At 52.1% G+C, this 19,561-nt stretch overlaps 1 protein-coding gene across 1 annotated transcript; it reads right to left on the bottom strand.

Moving 5' to 3' along the window:
• Nucleotides 1–5,223: 5,223 nt before the first annotated feature.
• HDAC1 (histone deacetylase 1) lies at nt 5,224–19,482 on the bottom strand. The gene is made up of 14 exons (XM_044424935.1): nt 19,373–19,482; nt 16,905–17,017; nt 15,516–15,633; nt 14,651–14,725; nt 13,673–13,811; nt 12,949–13,090; nt 11,953–12,045; nt 11,239–11,347; nt 10,756–10,896; nt 9,941–10,049; nt 9,685–9,815; nt 7,957–8,109; nt 6,674–6,722; nt 5,224–6,484 (listed from the first exon to the last, which is right to left on the bottom strand). Exons 1-14 carry the CDS (start codon nt 19,419–19,421, stop codon nt 6,457–6,459), a joined length of 1,449 nt encoding a protein of 482 aa, XP_044280870.1. The 5' UTR covers nt 19,422–19,482; the 3' UTR covers nt 5,224–6,456.
• Nucleotides 19,483–19,561: the final 79 nt, after the last annotated feature.

The raw sequence follows: 19,561 nt of genomic DNA, 5'->3' as shown, positions 1-19,561 counted from the left end.
TCGCGCCTTCCAGGCCTTGCCCTCTGGAGCAGTGCAGGCACAGAGAGACACACTGCCCCCAGGGCCGCCTCCCTGTGTTGCGAACTGCCCAGAGAGCTTCGGCTGTTGGGCAGTATAGAAATTATATAAATTAAACAACGACCTCATTTCCAAACACCTTGAGCTGCAAGGTAGAAAGGCCCAGAGAGAATGCATCATGGCTAACCAACTCCCAAATTTTATCGGTACCGCTTTAAAAAGATGAAATGGTTGGGTCCAGATTCAGTACTACTTCAAGTAGTCCCACTAAAAGTGTTGACAGGAAGTAGAACTGAACCAGGATCAAACCCCCTTATTTGTATTCTCTAGTTTGATGTTTTACTAAGATCCGCCCTCCCTAAACCGGAACGAACGTTAGGCTTAGATGCCTATAGGATTCGTGTTTTAATAGCAGTAAGAACGGGAAGCACCCTTCTGGCTCGTTCAGGACCACCAGCCATTGCTTCAAACTGTAATCAAAACGGTGTGATTCACACTCAACCAGGACTGGTGGATCTGGACTGGATGCAACTTCTGGCATTTGGGGTGACCAGCCGGTTGCCTCATAGCTGCTTCTGCACCAGCTAATGCTCTCCAGTCACCCCCCAGCAGAGCCGCCACCCGCCTTGTGGGCCTGCAGCATGGTTAGAGTGGTTGCCCAACCTTTGCCAGTATTTGTTGGCTCAACCTTCATCCCAGACTCCAGCCGGGGTGGGGGAGGGGAGGGGGGTGGGCGTGTTTGGGCAGTGCGCATCCTGCTGCATCACGAGGGTGAGGGTGTGGGTTTCAGGCCAGGCCTTGCAGCGCTGCCCCCTGGCTGCACCCGGGAAGCTGGAAGGGGACCATCCGCCGCATGGGCCTCGCTTGGCCTTCCCCGCAGGACCTGCCCCCATGTGGCAGGCCAAGCGCTGCTGAAGCCTGCCCCTTTCACTCCAGGATGGCAAGGTGGGGCAGCGACTGACTTCCCTCTGGGAGGTTGACCCCGAGGGGACAATCCAGGAGACAACACCATCTAGCCCAGTGGTATCTGATAAAGCTATTTCAGGCAACCCCTTCCAAAATGGCTGGGCCCAGATTTAAGTCATGCTTAAGAGGGGAACCTCAAAGCATTGTGAGTGTGACCACCTCTGAAATAAAAAGGCTGAAAAGACAGAGAGCTCCTGGGCAAGCCTGAGTAAATAAGCATCAGAGCCATCCCCCCAACCCCCGGCTCCCCAGTGTGGAACGGCTGGGACGGCACGTCAGTGCAAGCCCTGCTGTGGGTGCCCAAGAGAGAAGCAATCTCAGCATTTACCTGGCGCCAAGCCCTGCACAGCTAGCACCAAAGGCAAGAGCTGCTCCTTGGATCCAACAGACTGGGAGCCAGTGCGGAAAACTAACTGCGTGGTTGACCTCTTTCATATCTTCAGCAAAGGGCCAGCAGCTGCCCTCGTCAGCCGGCTTCCCCACGGCTGCATCCTCCACCTCCCACCCTTTCCTAGGTCCAGCTTTCCCTGTTCTGGGCCTTGGGGCAGTGGCCTGGCCTCTTGGGCATGCCCAAAGGCAGCATGTACCTCAGAGGCTCCCTACAGAGAAAGTCTTTCCAAGCCACCTTGCAGTAGCAACACGTCGTTCCACCAGGCCACTGCTCGGGTGCCGGAACCTGTGGGAGGGCACCAATCAGTTGAGGCTGGGCAAAGGTGTGAGAGGACTCCCCCCCCCCCCCGCCTTCAGAAGAGCCAAAAGGCCCCTTCTGATGTGAGCCGGGAAAGCCTAAGTTTTTGCCAAGAGGCTGAAACCCGTGCAGCTCAAGGAAAGGCTGCTTGCGTGGCTCCCAGATTCCAGAGGCAAGCTCTGAGAGACAGGCAGGCTCAGGGTGGGCAAATAAGGTGGGCTGAGATCTACGGGCGAATTGGCTCCTATCTGTCGCCACAAGAGCAGCAACTAAAAACTTCTCGCCTCCATTTAGGCTACCGAGAGAACACTGGGGCAGCGGGAAGCCAGGTTCCCTTTCTCTGTGAAAGGGACGGATCACAGAATCCCGACGGCCCCTGCTCTGCAGATCCTAGTCCATGTCCTGCTGCGCCTCTTTTCAGCACCAGGTTGTAGCTTCAGGGAGTCAGGGCCACTTTTAGCTTCAGAGCACCAAATTCAGTGAGGGCAAAACACCCACAATTGGCAGGTTGCTGCCCAGTTCCAGGCAGAATTGAAACAGATCGTGCAAGCCCGAGCAGCTGCCCTGCGCTGCAGTGAGAGCCTCAGCTGCCAGGGCACCTCTCTTCAGTTTCAGTCTCTTCTTCGGTTAGTAAAGGCAAAGAGGCCCCATGCTGCTGCTGGACCTTAAAAGCTGTTCCCCAGTTCCTAGAAAGCAGCAGATGCCACGCCTGATCCAGCTGCGTGAGGCTGAGAGCCACAGATCGACAGGAAAGGGGCAGTCAAGACGCATGAGCCCCTGCAGATGACACCCCTGCCTAGATGCCCCCCGCCCCAAATTCTAGAGGCTTAAGTATTTAGTGGTTTAAAAATGTTGCTATCTTGCCACTCTGCTTCACCAGGCTGCAGCGCACACCTAGATGTGCGTGCCCCGGCGTCTTCCCACGCACTCCGTTCGCAATTGAACAATTAAACGTTAACTGTCCCCATCCACCAGAAAAGAAACCAAGCAGAAAAGCCAAAAGCCTGAACCAAGGACATTTTTGTGGTTCCTAAAATTTAACATTAGTGCTTGGCAAAAGAAGGGAGGGCATTCTAGCATCCAAACGCAACCATGAGAAAAGCCCAGCTCCTCTGCCTTAGCTATAAAATGTGGTGGCAGAGAGAAGAGGACAGGACTAAAGTCACCACTGGCCTTTCCCAGCAACAAGTGGGAAGATGAAGGCAGGGGTGGGGGTCCCGAAAGTGCTGCAGAACTTCTTGAAGGGTTGGCCCTCACATGGAGGGGGGCATTTGGAGCTTTGCAGCCAATTACCCAGAGTTGGTCTCAGTAGAGCTGGAGACAGTCGGCCTCATGTGAGAGCAGGCAGCCCTTAAAATCCCAAGCCATTCAGAGAGCTTCATGCACAACACCTTAAACTGTACCCAGAAACAACTGCTAGAGAGCCAGTGTGGTGTAGTGGTTAAGAGCATGGGACTGGGACTCAGACGATGTGGGTTCGAGTCCCCGCTCAGCCATGGAGCCAACTGGGTGGCTTTGGGCCAGTCACAGACTCTCAGCCCAACCTACCTCACAGGGTTGTTGTTGTGAGGGTAAGATGGAGGAGGAGAATGATGTAAGCTGCCTTGAGCCCTTTGTAGGAAAAAGGCAGGATATAAATTGAAAAATAAATAAATAAATAAATAAATAACCAGTGCAAGTACTCCAAGGCACCGATGCCTGCTTAAATTGCCAAGCCCTGGTTGAGACTGTAGCGGCTGTATTCCGTGCTGGTTGGATTTGCCAAAGGGCCCTCAAAAGCAGCCCCACACGACCATGTGTGATGCGCTGATCCAGACATTCCCCAGTTGTGGGGAAGTGTCAAAACTGGGGGCTCAGGGAGTGCGCCAGCAGAGCCGGTAGCCAGCTCAAGGGTAGCCATCCATCCATCCATCGTCCTAATGTTATGTCTAGATCTCTGTTTTTCTCCTCTTGCAAGGAAACCAAGACTTAGAAGGCTCTCCCCCCTCCTCCTCGAGCCCAGCAAGAAAAGCAAGCCGGGTGCTGGGCCCTGGCCCTGCTGAGCTTCAGTGCCGAGGGGGCCTCGCATCCAGCTCCTTTCTGCCGTGGGTTTCACAGGGAAGCCGCAGCTTGGTTACTCACTCACCAAGCCCAGGCTTGTCATGTCTGGCTGGCAGTGGCTTTCCAACATGTCGGAGGGTTTATCTGATCCCGTTCAGAGATGGCAGAGCCTGAATCTTCAGCGTGCAAACCTGGGCACCCACCACTGAGCTGAGTGGAAGCGTGTGCAATGCACCCCAAGACGCTGCAGCACAAGCCTTTGAAGGCGGCCCTCCTTCGACGGGTGGCAGCTTTTTACTCGGTGCTGCGCACTGGAGCCTGGATTCCCGTCTCTCGCACCAGAATTCGCGGTGCTGGCAGCACATGCGCCTCTCCTGCCATCGCCATGTTGGCTTTTTCACAGGACCACCGCCTGGCAGAACGTCTAAGCGCTGTTCTCTATTTGGCCTCGGGTGCTCACAAGCAGGCTGCCTTGCATCTGTGCAGAGCCTCTACCTGAACCACCAGTGGGAGCCGCCAGTCACCGAGTTCGCCTCCTTTTTGAGGGAGAGCCACTCAACGGCACCCCTGCCAGGCACAGCAGCAAGGGGCGCCTTCCGTCATCCTTCCCCAGCACCATCCCAGCCAAGCCAAGCCGTGTCATGCTCAAAGGCGCCTTGGTCCTGCAGCCAGCCAGCCCCACAAGCCTTCCCCCTTTTCCAGGCAGTAAAATTATAAATGAAAGAAGCTGCTGTCCCTTCGTGACACTTACAAGCTGCCACTGCTGGAAGCACTTCTCACTGTGTCCAGTGGTAGAGCTGAGGCTGAAACGGAATGTTTTAATTTCTCGGGAGCCATGATCCCAGACAGATTTATTTTATTCATACCCTGCCCTTTACCTTCCAAGGCAGCTTACATAACTCTCCTCCTCCTCCTCTCAATCTTATCTTCTCAACAACCCTGTGAGGCGGGCTGGGCTGCGAGCTTGCAATTGGCCCAAAGTCACCAAGGGGGCGTTGGGACTACACGAATCTCAGATTACCAGAGTCCCACTCCACACACTACAGAAAGCCATGCCTCAGGGGAAAGCTGAGATGCAAAGAGACAAGATGGAGGGGGAGGCAGTTGGGAGGAGACGGTGGCTTCCAATCACTGACTTAGAACAGCTGGAAGGGGCCGTCCAACCCCCTGCTCTGCTTCCACATGTGGTCACCCATCCGGCTGCAGGCCCCTGCCTTTGCAGCTTAGCAAAGGTGACTCAATCAGGACTTCCTGATTCATTACTGGCCATGAAAGCTTTGGAAAACCTGCAAGGGATGGGCATTTCCTGCCCATCCAAAATGACTCCCACCTTCCCTCTCTACGGCCCTTGGTTTGTAGGACTAAGGGCTACCTCCCTGGCTCCAAATGTTAAACAAAGGCCAAGCAAAATCTAGCACTATTGTTTCATTAACACCCACCATGAACCATCTAGACTTTTAGCACGCAAGCAAACTTTCAATACACAAAAGGAGCAACAAGTCAGCACCAAAAACAGAGAAACAGACCATTTTATTACAAAGATTTTTTTTCTCCAAAAAAAGAAAATAAAAAGTTATCTTTCTTTAAAAAAAACACAATATATTTATCTTCCCTGTCCCACCCCTAAAACACACAAATACAATGATCTTTAATTTCACCAGTACAAGTATCAAAGAGCAGGAAGAGCTGCACGGAACTTGCCAAAGGCTTAAAAAAATAATAAGCTTTTCCCTCCCCCTCCCCAAGAGTGACATGGCTAAGTTAGCAGCATCGCTGGGACCAACCTCACAGTGGGACTCTCTACCCCGCCCTCCAGCTCATTAGTCAAAACTGTCCCTTAACCCTGTTCTGAAGTATAAAATAACATGGCAATGTTTGTTAGGCCTTTTCCAAAGATGCACTTCTGAAGCGTCACCTCTTTTGCCAGTTTGCTGCATGCACCAGCCAAGGGCTCTTGCGCCGATGGTGAGGGAAAGGCTGCTTAGGGAGCTGATACTCACGGAGCTGAACCCGAGCCGGCTCACGTTTGCTCCTGTGCTCACCTCTACGGAGAAAAGGTGTATTGTGACCGGGAGACTTCACTTTTATGAGCGCCCCCAGCAACACTTCCCCCTCACCCGGAAGGTCCACTCCCTCCCTAGGACACAGCAACAGTTTAAATCCCTGAATGGGCGTGAAGAGATCTTCCGCTTGTCAATTGTGCTTTGGGGTGCCAGAAAGCAGCATCCCTTTGTGGTAACCTGGAACAGAGCAGATTCTTTCCTGGGTGTGATCGTTTGGATCTCCAAGCTCCACCCTCCCGCATCAGCTCTCCCAACGTTTTATGGCTGTATCCATACCGCAAGGAACTATTTAAGGAAAAGGAAAAGGGAAAGACAAAGACAACCCCCCAGAGCACAGAATTCTGCAAAGGGAAGTCCTTGCTTCCGAAGAAGAGGAAGTGCATGGGAGACCATTTTAAAGGAGGAAAGAAAACAAACACACTTGTCCCCAATGAGGCAGCAGCAGGAGCGTGAGATGGGGCACCACTCAGCCTGCACCGAAGACCAACCAGGACTGTGGCCCGAGCAGAATGCTTCCTGCCGCTCAGCCAGGAAATGGCAGGAAGGAATTCCAGCTGGGCCTCTTGTCCCCAATATATTTATATAGAAGTATCTACAGAAACATAAAATAAAAATCTTCTGGAATAAGAGGTTATCAGAGAGATCAAGCCAGGGAACCAGGGGCCAAGCATTGCCAGCTCCTTAGGTTGATTTTGTTTCCTCCTTTACCCTGTTGGATAAAAAGAGGTGTTGTATTAATGGTTGCTGGAATTTAGCAAGCATTATCAGGAGACCCCATGAACCCCTTCCAAATGCACAAGCAGAGTTCTAAATCCCATTGGCACATTTTCTAAGTTTACTCCTATGTTCCTGGGCAGGAACAAGCAAGCAGGGACCATCTGGGAAAAAGTGTTCTCACCCTTTGGGCTCCGCTGTGTCCTCTTTTGCCTTCTCTTCTTCTTTTACTTCTGCAAGAGATTTTTTTCCTCTCAGTTACAGACTTATTTACTAATATTTAAGAATTGTTACACTAGAAGAAATTTTGCAGCTATTTAACGAGCATGACAATAGAAACCCATAACAAGACTCTTCCAAATAAGGTTTGCCCCAGTTGCAAGGCTCCAGGGAAGGCCTGCAACAGCACAAATGCCACTGCCATTGGCTGGGCTCGTGCTCCAGGCGCTCGGGGTTGTGACATTCCGGGGCAGCCCTGTCCTGCTGCAGGATTCCTTGCTCTCGTAGGTGCCTTTCCCCCAGCTTTTAAGGAAGCTGACAAAATATTCCTGTTCCACAAAGGCTTTGAAGACCAAGCACTAATAACCAGCAAAATGAATCCCTGAAGATCTCCTGAAGCAAGATACAGTTTTACTAGTATGTTTTAATCAGAGTTGTTTTAAGGATTGGCAGTTTAACTTGATGTTATTATTTAAAACTAGTTGCCATGGGGGGTTCTCCTGGCTCTAAAGATGGGATAAACATTAAATCAGTAATTCAACCTCTGCAGAGTTACATGCAAATGTTCATACTTCTGGCTTAAGCACACTAGAAGCTATTCTTTTTCCAGCACAATGGGGGTAAAATGATTGAATTACAAAAGCTTCACTTGCTGGTACCCTAGGATCAAGAATGCAATTAAGGAGCCTGCATGAAATGGGCGACCAGCCACATTGACCAATTTGCTTCTCTTGCTGCCACCACAAGAAGAGTAAGACACACTTTGCATAATTAAGAACACTGGGATCCTTAAAGCCAATTTCATGCAAGTTGGGTTTTCGAAGACCAGGGGCTGCTGGCAAGAAGCAGGTGGCGGCTATTTCTAAAATGGGACACAGCACAACCACCGTCCTTAATCAATAAGAAACCAGATGATGGGAATATTAATCAGTGGCTTTTGATAAATGGGAGAAAGTACTCTGCATGTGCTCAAAGGCACTTAATAATGCCTTCTACATGGTTCCGCTTCAGACCTGGTTTTCAAAATGTATTCCAGGCCCAGGAACATGGCCTGGAAGCACTGCAGTATTGCTGGAGCTAAAAAAAACACGGACGTGGGTCAGATCCAATATAACCAGAGATCCGTGAAAGAAACCAAATGGAGTTTCTTATTTGTCACAAGCATAGACCAGGATTCCAGCAGGGGGTTTGGACCTGAAAAATAATAAATGTATGAAGTAGCACTTAATTTTGAGTCCCCCCACCCACCTTTCTTCTCTTTCTCTTCCTCCTTCTCCTCTTCTTCTGTTTTTGCCCGTTTGGCCTTCTTGAAATTGGCAGCATTTTTGCGCCCACCTTCCCCTTCATCCTCAGAATCAGAGAATTCCTCATCGCAAGCTATTCTCTTGTCTGACGAGCGGACTATAGAGGAAGCAGAGACAAAGTACATCAGCAGTGCTGGGATCTGGGTTTCAGACAGCCTGGAAGGGTTTCAAAAGCAATATTTAAACGTGTGCCAGCAAGCCTAGCTTGTGTGGACACAGAGAAGCACCAAGGACTTTGCGTGACTCGCCCTGCAAGGCTGGTGGGCTGTATGTGCTAAAAGGAACGGAAATATTTTTCTCAAGAAAAACAGGGTTCTGTGACTACTGCTGAATAATGTGTATCAGTCCTTCTTACATGTTTTCTTATTTTGCATAATTTATTTCTCCATTTTAACTAGTTCATTTAATTCATTCGGCATTTGCCAAGAAGCTACTGTGGGGCCACAGCACTTCTGTCCTTCCCCACCCATGGGAGGCCTTCAGCCCCCTCATCATGCCTCTTCCGGAATATAAATTCAGCCAGGGAGACTGGAACTTCCTCCAGGATCACAGAGAACCCATAGCCCCAGGCAGCACGACTCTCGCCCTTGCCCACCCCCACTCTCAACACACGTGCACAAGCATGCGCCCTTCCTCACCGATCCTCATGTAGGGTCCTTTTTCTCCATCCTCACTGGACTGGTCCAAAAAAAGGCTCTTCCCCCCAGACAAGCCAATTTTTACCTCCCCTTACACCAAGCAGCTGCATCCAATCCCAACATACTATTCCTGACTTAAAAGGATCAGCATTACAATACTTGTGACTTGGATCCTGTGACATCCAGGTGGCCCAACCAAGCCACAAGCGTATGAAGGAAATCCCGGCCCTGCAGAGGTGGGCTGTCCTTGGAAGATTCGGCAAGGAGAAGGCACAGGCCAGCTCACCCTTTGCAGCAATCGTACTCAGCCCTTCCTGCTCCCCACAAGCACAAGACTGAAAAGCTGCTGCTGAACATTCATTTTCAGATGTCAAAGAAACATAGAAACAGAGCAAGTCAGAAGGGGCCTCCCGGGCCATGTAGTCTGACCCCCGGCTCCAGCTGGCTCCGCTCACGACATGCCCACCATGTGCATGTCCAGCCTATCTTTTATTTCAACCCAGCACGTGCTTGTAAATAAAACTGTACAGTCCAGGCAAGTTTGTGTGCTGCCAACCAATAGCAGCCCTCTGGTATACCAGCACATCTCGGTCAGCCTATGCAGGCTGCCCTTTGGACTCTAATCCTCGGCCTAAAAGACCACCACTCTTCCTTCTAAGTGTCCAGTTTCTCCTTTAACCGGCCCAGGTCACTTAAACACATACTGTGATTCAGGGAGGGTTCAAGGGCAGAACTTTTCAACCCTGCAATGGTTGAAGGGCAAGACAATCCTAACCTGCATGAAGGATTCTACAAAAAACAGAAGCTGCAGCTTCTCCTAGGCTGGGGCTGTATGTCTAATTGTGGGGGAAAGAGTCCCAACAGCCAAAAAGTAACAGAGTCCTTTATTCAGGAACACAATCTTATTTCTGGGCGTTGCTGCTACTGCACAGACCAGCTTTGGCCAGAGGCTGCTTCTCGTAAGTGCCTGAGATGCGCACGGACATACGTGCAGCCTCCTGCAGAGCACCATCCCCAGAGGCGCCGACACTCACTCGAGATGCGCTTGTCAGGATCTTCTTCATCTTCGTCGCCACTGTCCTCTGGCACGGCATCCTCTGGGATCGGCTGCATTTGGACTCCCGGAGCATGAGGAAGCATCCGCAGGTTCTCGAAGAGACGCTGCCTACAGTGAAACGGACACAGGGACCCCGAGAGCAATCAGAAAGGGACAGCCCAAGACAGGCAGGCAGGCCTGGCCCCACAGCGCCCTAGAGGGCCGGCCCCATCGAAGCAGCGAGCACAACTTACTTGATCTTCTCCAGATATTCATTGGTGTTTTGGTTAGTCATGTTGGAAGGGCTAATGTGGAGCTTGAAGTCTGGTCCAAAGTATTCAAAGTAATCATTGTATGGCAGCTCTGCAGAGTTTTAAAAGCACACAAAATGTCCCCGAGCGGCACCTGCAGCAGGGTCATTCCAGGGCTGCTCCAAGAGGAGCCACAGAATGTTCACGCAGGGAAGCCCCCCCACCTTCCGGGCTCCCTCTTCCACGGCAGCAGCGGGATGAAACAGGCCTCTCCAAGAGCCAATCTCTGCATCTCTCAGGGAAGAAGAGGCCGAAACCTCCAGCTTGTCCCAGCCAGCAGAGATGGGACTTGCAGGCCATCCTCCCCTCTCGACGTGTGTGGGGCCACGCCCTGCCCTGAGTTCGCAAGAGCGATCCCAAGTACCGCAATGGCCACCTTGGGGAGGCGGAGGCAGTGCAGAAACTGCACACCACTGCAGTGCACCATCTACTGATGGCACGTGTGGCTGTACCCTGCCTGCCCCCTTCTCCAAGAACTCAGGGAGGCCTGGCTGTGGCTACCTGGAGGCTTCCGTTCTAGCAGCCTACGGGGCCCCAATCCCCTTAGCCTCAGCAATGGATCGGCACGGTGCGGCTTAAATGCCATTACCTGCTTCGGGAGTTGGCTTTGCTGCTGCAAAGCCACGTGGCAGCCAGGTGCGGGGTTAGGGCCTGGGCCGAGCCCCCACACACGCTGCACGCAGACCTGTCTATCTGCACCTTCCACTTCTCAAGAGCTCACCCTACAGGAATCTGCCGAGGCAGGGGTGCTGCTTTACCATTTGGGATCTCCGTATTTAGTGCAACTGCAGTCTCGTATGTCCAGCACCGGGCCACGTTGCGGATTGTGTAGCCACCGCCTCCAAGCATCAGCATCGGCAAATTAAAGCTCTTGATGAATTCGACGCACTTGGCATGGCCTGGGGAGCAGCGGAAAATAGGGGGCAGTTCTCAGGCAGACAATAAGCTGGCGAGAGAGCCGTGGGGCGGCACGCCTGCCCACACCAGCAGCCTGAGAAGCCCTTGAACAGCCTGGAGGAGCACCAGGGAAGCGGCATGCGCTGGAAAGGGCTCCGTGGGGCAACACACAACACTGGGGAAGCGCCCTTAGCGCGCACACATTCCGCAAGATCTGAAACTTGTCTCTGGCCCCTTTTGAAGCACTGCTGCAGACTGTGCGGGGCAGGTTTCAAGGGTCAAAGCACCTTTGGCAAGGCACACGTTGGCTCCCACCCTGCCCACCTGCAAGAAGTCCCTCTTACCTTTAATGGTCAGATTAAAGCAACCCAACCTGTCCCCTGACAAGGAATCGGAGCCGCACTGCAACGCGACAGCGCTGGGCTGGAAGGTCTCCATGACTTTGGACATCACCTGGCCGAGGACAACAGCATCCAATCAAAGACCTGAGTGGGAAGGCGCTGCAGCAAGCCCAGGCAGGACCTGCCCCCTTCAGGGCAACCCTGCACATGTTCACATGGCAGCATGTTACCCTCAGCCGGGCTCATCCCCGTGGAGGCACAGGACTGTGGCGTTAATCCTTGCCCTGGGACAAGCCGCTGCCCAGGCCTCAGCCCCAGGCCTTCGAGGTGGGGAAGAGTACGGGCTCGTTTGGATGCTGCCAGGCCCAGGTGCGCAACAAGCCACGCTCTCCAGCCCCCCCAGAGCTCACCACAACTGCAGAGCCCCGGCCTCCCCACAACTCCACATGCGCAAGGGAGCCAGGGGCAGCCCTCTACCCCCTTCACTGGCGCAAGGGGAAGCATTTCCCGAAAGGCAGAGCCCTGAACGTGCCGGAGCCGGCGTGGCAACCGGACATGCCCCGACAGCTCTGGCAGGCAACGGGATCAGGAGCATCCCAGCAAGACACAGCAGCAGCGGCAAAAGTGCCGGTGCTTCATCTCGGAAGGGGCTGACGCAACAGGCTTAGAGGCCCTTCCAACACTGTTATGTTGTGGTTCGACAAAAGGGAAGCTTACTGGTTTGAAGATGGCTTCATAGGACTCGTCGTCAATCCCATCCCGAAGTGGATAGTTGACTGCATAGTATTTTCCTTTGCCTGCACCAATATCCTAGAAGAATGAAGCACTGTGGAATAATACTTCAGGGCCCCCACAGAGATTGGTGAAGCCCAGGATCTGCCTGGACCCCAACATCTCCACAGGCCTTGCAGCCTCCACCACACCGGTCTCTCACTTTACAAAGAGAACCCAAGAAGACCGGGCTGCACATCGGCATCACCACCCTCCCACTGCCTAAGAACCCCCAAAATCCTGCAGTCAGGACCCCCGCATTCTCAGCTGGACTTCCTCACCCCAACACAGCCTAGGAAAGGGGCAGGTGTATTTTGCTTCAGTGCGCTGTTCAGTCCACCTTTACACGTGTGACGGGAGGACATCAGAGCAACACCAAATGCCTTAATCTAAATGAGTCCTGTCCATTCCGTAAGTGCGCCGGTTGGCTGTTTTGGCCGTTTTGCATGCAGGTATATATTTTTACACCTGCTGGTTACAGGGGAAAGGCAAGAAGTTACATGGCTCCCCCTCTTGGTCACAAGAACCTCTCCACAAAGCTCCAATGTTGAGATTTCATAATCGAGTGCTGCCCAAGATACAAGCCCAGGAAGACTGGCCCTCGGAGCACTGTATGCTCTGACCAACACCTTGCTCCCCTGAACAATCACAGCAACCTGAAGAATGTGGTGCCCACATTCGTGAGGATCTTTTCAAGCCAGGTAGAAGAGATCTATGTAGGCGTAAATTGCTTTGCAGTATAGCAACATAGACATAGAGCGAGTCAGAAGGGGCCTCCCGGGCCATCTAGTCTGACCCCCGGCTCCAACTGGTTCCGCTCACGACATGCCCACCAGTACAAAGCAGCTGAAGTGCAGGGAGCACCCGCTTTCGTAGCAGCTTTAGGATGAGAGATGCCGCAGACAACACAGGCCAGGATGTGACCTTAGCCTCCGTCCTCACCCGCAGGTCCCCTGTTCCTGGGAAGTATTCGCCATACTTATGAAATGACGCCGTCATGACACGGTCCGTGGTGTAGAAAGCCTCCTCCACACCATCGCCATGGTGAATGTCTATGTCGACATACAACACTCTCTGGTGGTACCTGGGACCACAAAAGAAATGTCAGGCCCCCCAGCCCCAAATCACACCCACTACAGCCAAGACCACAGTGCATTTCCAAAAGATCAGAGGGGGAAAGGACTGAAAATATTTACATTTAAACCTTTGGATAGGCTTGTTCTACTGCTGCAGTTTCAAATATTCTGCTTTCAGGAAACAAGAAGTCAGCTGAGGGACCGGAGTGACTCCAGAAGATTCTGGGGTCCACAGTCCCCACAGCCACTGGGCTTTACTGATGGGCCCTTGAATTAACACAGGCCAGGCTAGGCTCGAAGCTCCACCCACCTTGACATTTAGTTTTCCCTGTTCAGGTAGCAATTTTGTGTACAGGAATTGTCAATCACACCACTTGTCCCTTGAAGTCTGAAGTCTTCCAGCATCAAAACCATGTGATTGCCTAACCTGCTGTCTGCATGAACAAAAGTTCTAAAAGGAGTACTTTTAGAAAGCTGACATTACAAGGAGGTTTCATTTATACAAGTTTGAGGGGGAGGCACTGATGTTCCCTCTCCCAGAGGTAAGAAGCTCAAGTAGAGGACTGGAGCAAGCTCCTTGTTCTACATACTTCAGCAACTCCAAGATGGCCAGGACGATGTCGTTGACGTAACAGAAGCCCGAGGCTTCCGACTTCTTGGCGTGGTGCAGGCCTCCCGCCCAGTTCACAGCAATGTCCGTCTGCTGCTTGTTCAGCTTCACTGCACTGGCTGAAACAGATTTGCATATCAGTTACACCAAAGAGATGGCACAGGATGGCTATGTATTAAGAAACTTGCCAGAACAATCCTCAAAACACAGAACAAAGTATACATTCTGACACTTCTGAATCGCAGCACAAGGATCTTGCAGCCATTCTAGGATCTGCCTTGCTCTCAAGGAAGCTGATTACAAGTTTCCACTGGCATGAATAAGACTTTTGACTTTCTCGCACCAATCCACATTCACTGCCAACGATGCCTAAGCATGAGAGACAGAATCAACTCAGTCCCCACAACGTGATACAACTGCGAGCAACACACACGGCAGACTGGTTTGCAGCCACGAGCATGTCAAAACCCACATATTTCTGGTCACTCAAGATTTTGATCTGGTCCCTTGAAATATGAACCACATACAAATACCAAGTCATAAATCTGGAGCAGAAAAGATACAGGATAGGATCTTTCATTCTCTCGCCATGTTGAGATTTCAAATGACTTACAGGTTGTCTCTGTATCAATAATGCTCCATTCCCAAAGGGCGCCCACATTAATCCATTGCAGCAACACAACAAAGCATTCCGTGGCACCTTAAAGACTAACACATTCATGTTGGCGTAAGCTGTCTTGGCTCATAGTCCACTTCATCAAACACATGAAGCACCATGGAAGGATCTGGTTTCTTATGGGGCGGGTGTGTGAAGGGAGGAAGCAGAATGGTAAACGGCAAGGTACCTCGGAGAAGATATGCACAGGAGCTCGCTTTTTTAAGGGAGCTGTTTTTCACACTCAAGTTGCAGATTATTCACTCAAGTTCAAGATCTGCTTCGACTTTAGCTGTTACTTACCCACAGAGCCTCCTGTAGAAAGCTGGCAAAACTCAAACAAGCCATCAAACACAGGGCAATCTTCTCCAACGTTGACTTGAGGAAGAGAGCAGAAAGAAAACATTGACAAGGTCAGGTTAATCAAAAGAAGTGAATAAACTTGCTAGGACTGAGAGGCAAAGCCTTCAGAACTATGGAACAACTTTCAATCGAGGCTAGGTTAAGAAAGCAGCTTGGAGGATGACTGGAGGACAACAAAAGAGAGACTGGACAGAACCATTCAAAACTATGGAGGGAAGACAAGATTTCCACTTCAAAATGATTCGCAATCTAGACATAGGCGGTACAAGCTGCAAAGTGAGAAAATATACGGAGACATATATAAAATGTCCCAAGTTGCTCCATTTGCTCAAGCTTATTATTGGCACAAAAGACTCCTGCACCTGAAGGTATGAATCAATGTTCATGTTACTCACCAGCTAGGGGAATCACATGAAACTTGAATGCTCAAGTCAATTAAGCAATTCTATAAAAGTATAAAATGATCAGGGAGGCTGCAACTTATTCTCCTAGCTAGATGACACAAACCGTTGCTGCCTCTGAAGGCACTTTTTATCATCCTGTGGGAAGTCAGTATTATCCCTAATTGTTTTAGGAACTATGGTACAAGTGTCAGCAAAGCATCAGCAAGAAACGTCACTGCTGCAGGTTCCATCTACTTAACAATACTGGTATATTCTGTATCTCTGTTGAAACTTTTTGTTTGTCCTAAAAACGAGATTAGTATTTGGGAAACATTCCCTTTTAGCTAAGAACACCCCCACCCCAAATGTATCCAAGCTCCCACTGATCCAGCAAACATGAGAAACACACACTCAGGGCTTACATCGTTGCATCTGCTTGCTGTATTCAGACATGTTATCTGGACGAATTGACCGCAGAAATTTGATGTAGTCGTCGCTGTGGTATTTGGTCATTTCTTCAGCGCTAGCTTTGTAAGGTCGCTGCAATAAGAAATACTTTGCTAATGAGCCCAAATTTGACCACAGTTTATCTAACCTTCCAGTGGTATTTTGCTCAAGCGCCCGATCAACAGGGAGAAGAGACTGTTTTAGTTATGAGAAATAGAAACGAAACGAGGATTTCAGGGCAGAACAGGTAGCTCACTAAGTGCAATACGATCAAGCTCAGAAAACACATTTTTTAGATGTTTATTACTGATAAGTTTCAAGAAAAATATATTTAAAAGCAAACCTACAAATGCCCATGCGAATTAGGATCGCCTTATGGCAAGCAGTCAGGAATGTTAAAAATGTGCACTCGGTACAAATGTGTTTCTTTTTTCAGGGTTTTCATGTGCCACAAATTTCTGACACTCATATTCAGTGGCCGCACAGCAGATCAGAAAATCACAGGCTAGTAACACATGTGAATTTATCTGCTTTAAGAAAAGTACAACCAACGTTTGCATGCTTGACAGAGAATGTATTTTTGGACTGGCTCAGGGAAACCGGTGCCCCCGTCAAGGCAGGCAGTGACGTCAAATGCAATTCTAATCTCCTGTGCCGGGACATCCCAGCCCTTCCAGGGCTGAGCACATGCAGTCCCAGAGCAGGTTTACTCCAACAGGAAGTGTCAAAGCACTTTCGGAGCTTGAAGAGGACTTCTCAGCACAGGCCAGAAAGTGCTTATGCCCACTGGAATTTCTTGCCTGCTTCTTCTCATAAAATAATTCCACTGGCGAGTGCAACCCAAATGTGTTCTCTGGGGTTTGCAGGCCCTAACCCCTTTGCCTGCAGGAGTGCCCGCAGCTCCCCCGGCCCTTGGGAGACAAGCTGTGCCACGACCTTGCCAACTGCCGGAAGAAAGCCTTGGGGGCTAGCCCCAGCTCCCCAGCAGCTATTTCAGCCCAGTCCTTCCTTCCAGCATGCCTCACCCGCCTTTCTGCAGCCATTGTTTAAGAGCGCTGCGGGGGAGCACTGTCCTGTTGGACCTCCACAGCTGCAGGTCCCACGTGACTTCCAGCCCCACCAAAAGGCCATGCTGATCACGCCACAGGCGCAGCCTGGACCCCAATACACAGAATTATTTGGGAAGTGTGTTAGGACAAGGTTAACTGAAGAAGCGGGAGGGGTTGCTTATTTTCTAAAAGTAAGCTAGGCTTTTTTGCCATACTGAGAATGTTTCTTATTTGGTACTCCTTGTTGATATATTTGGTACTCCTTGACCAAAAATAAAAAAAAATATTTTAGTGTTTTTTAAAAACAAAACTTACATAGATTTCCATTTTTCTGTACAGGCCGTAGTTCAGAAGAAGGTTGTGAGTCATCCTGATCCTGTGTGGCTTCATAGGGTGACCTTGACCATAATAATAGTTTCCAATGTCGCCTGAGATGACATGAAAAGATTGGGAAAGAGAAAGCCTACATTGCATGGCAAACAAAGTACATTTTGAGAAAGGATGCAAGCAAAAGCTGCTGGAGGAGCCGTCCAGCAACAATGCCAAAAGTTCCACGTTCCATCACAGGCTTCTCCTGTTCAAAGTGTCTCCACTAGGCAGACCTCCTCCTGGGAAGAAGCTGCCAGTCAATGGCTTGCCTCAGCAGGAGGCAGTGCTGTACATGCACTGAAATTCAGTTGCACTTGTAGATGAAAACAGGACAAAGGGATTCCAGTAAGAACTTCCAGAAAGGAGAAACTGTGCAGCACACCTACTCAAGAAAGAAATCATGCGAGTTGCAGGTGAGATAAGCTAGTACCTGGACAAGCTCTCTGGTAGCACATGGGCACACATACCCACACACACTTGTTCACCACACCCAGTGAGTACATAGTGCACTCCTGCCATGCGCATAAAGCTGCCCCCTCAGTCTACCCTGATGGCTTTGAGGAGGAAACAAAAGGCAGATGCCCTTTTGGGGGAAAAACCAGTCCTGCCACATGGAAGCAGCTTTTAAAAGCAGCAGCATCTTCAGGGGTGGTGAGCTAGTAAAACCAGCAAGCCCTTTTCCACTTCCCATGGGCTTCCTACTGTACCTAAGACCAAACTTTCTGCTCTCTAGCCAACCTATTGCATTTAATCCTGCCATTTTTTTCCTCATGCAAGAATCTCAAGGCTGTTTACATAATCCCCATCCTCTCCATTTTACCTTCATGATAAACCTGTGAGGAACATTAGAACAAGAGCAAATGACTGGCCAAAGTCACCCAGTGAGTCTCACAGGAAAGTGGGGACTAGAACCCAGATCTCCTGAAACCAAGCCCATCACTCCAACCACTACACCACATCACCCGCTCCTCTTCCAAGACCCTCAGAGAGCTTTTTGATCTCTACTCTACACGAACTGCTCATTTCTTGCCTTCCCCAAGCATCCACCCCTACACTGCCACTCCGAGTGTCTTCCTTCGCTGCACCCCCAACTTGCCCCTCATGCTTTTCCAGGTCACTCACTGCTCTTCTTTCTACCTCTTCTCCACCCCAGGCATGCAAAGAGGCTCTCTCCACATCACCTGAGGTGAGCCAAAACCCTTTCCAAGCAGCCTAGAGAGGATACTTTGGTAAACTGAAAAACAATTGTGGGTGCTGGAGTTCTTCCTGGGGAGAAAATATTCCCTAAGAGTTAGCACAGGTATGTGCGACACATGGACTAAAAAGCGTGCACGGTCCGGCAACTTTCCCAGGGGGCTGGGCATGGCATCCACTGGCTCTGCTGTTACCATCATCCGTCCTTGCCCTGCTGGGAGCCACCTGCACTGTGCTCTTCCCCCGGAGCCCCCTCTGCCACTGCCAGGGCCTTCTCCGCGGTCCCCTCGTCAGCACGCCGCCCCCGAGGCACCTTCTATTACCCAAGCCATCGTCGGGCCGCCTCGCCCCCCTTTCCCGCTGTCTCCCCAGGGCCGCCTCGCCCGCGCGTCCATCCCTCTGGCTCCAGGAGGGCGCCCGTCTAACTTCCTCCTTTCGGCCCGCCAAGAACGCGGAGAGCAGAGAAGGCCCAGGGGCCGTACCCGGCCGCGGCCTCACTCGACGGGCCCGAGGAAGCGCGACCGGGCTGCACGAGCAGCCGGGAGCGCGCCGTGCAAGCCCGCGTCCCCCGAGCGCACACGCGCCAGCCCCGCAGCGCTCCGAGCGAGAGCGAGAACCTGCACGCCGCTCCGGAGCGCGGCGCGTCCGCGGTCCGGCCGCTCTCGTCCATCCCGCCGCAAGCCGCCGCGCCAGGGACTTCCCTGCGCTGGTCCCCTCCCGAGCGCCGCCGCCGCCGCCGCCACCGTCCCCGTGGCCTCCCAGGGCCGAGGCAGGGCACTGCCGCGCCGCGCCCGGGCTGGCCGCGGAGCGCTCCCTCGGCCATGACGCTCGGCGCGCCCGTCACGCTCATGCTCGGCCGCCCCACCTCGCAGGGCTGTTGTGAACGTGGCGGCGGGGGGGCGGCGGGGGCAGACCCGGCCTGCAGTCGCCCGGAGGGGCGGCGGGGCAGGAGCGCCACGAATGCCTCCAGGAACGCCGAAGACCCCCAAAAGACCCCCGCCTCTTACCCCTCCTCCACTTTCCCGCCCCTCCCCCTGCTCGCCCCCACCATGCAGGGGCAGGTAGCACACCCCCACCCCGCCGCCCCCCATCATCACCCCCACCCCATCACAGAAGACCGACCCGCACCCCCCTTCCCCCCTTCCCCAGCCTTCCTCCTCTTCCTCCTGAAGGTCCTCCGCCTCGCCCCCACTTCCGCCCCCCGGCGCCCCCTCGCCCACCATCATAGTAGTAGCAGACTTTCCGCTTGGTCCCCTGAGTCAGCGCCATTTTCCGCCGCCGACGCCTCCTCCGTCCGAACCCCGAGTCCCGCCACGCAACCGAGCCAGCCCGGGAGGCGCTTCAGAGCCCGCCCCGCCCCTCCTATCCTGGACAGCCTATCACAAGTGCAGATGGTCCACCCAGTGCCA

This window comes from Varanus komodoensis, unplaced genomic scaffold (assembly GCF_004798865.1).
Source record: "Varanus komodoensis strain SLA01 unplaced genomic scaffold, ASM479886v1 scaffold15, whole genome shotgun sequence".
NCBI classification, from domain to species: domain Eukaryota; kingdom Metazoa; phylum Chordata; class Lepidosauria; order Squamata; family Varanidae; genus Varanus; species Varanus komodoensis.
The sequence above is the reverse complement of the archived record's forward strand: the minus strand, read 5'-3'. Positions and strand labels throughout refer to the sequence as shown.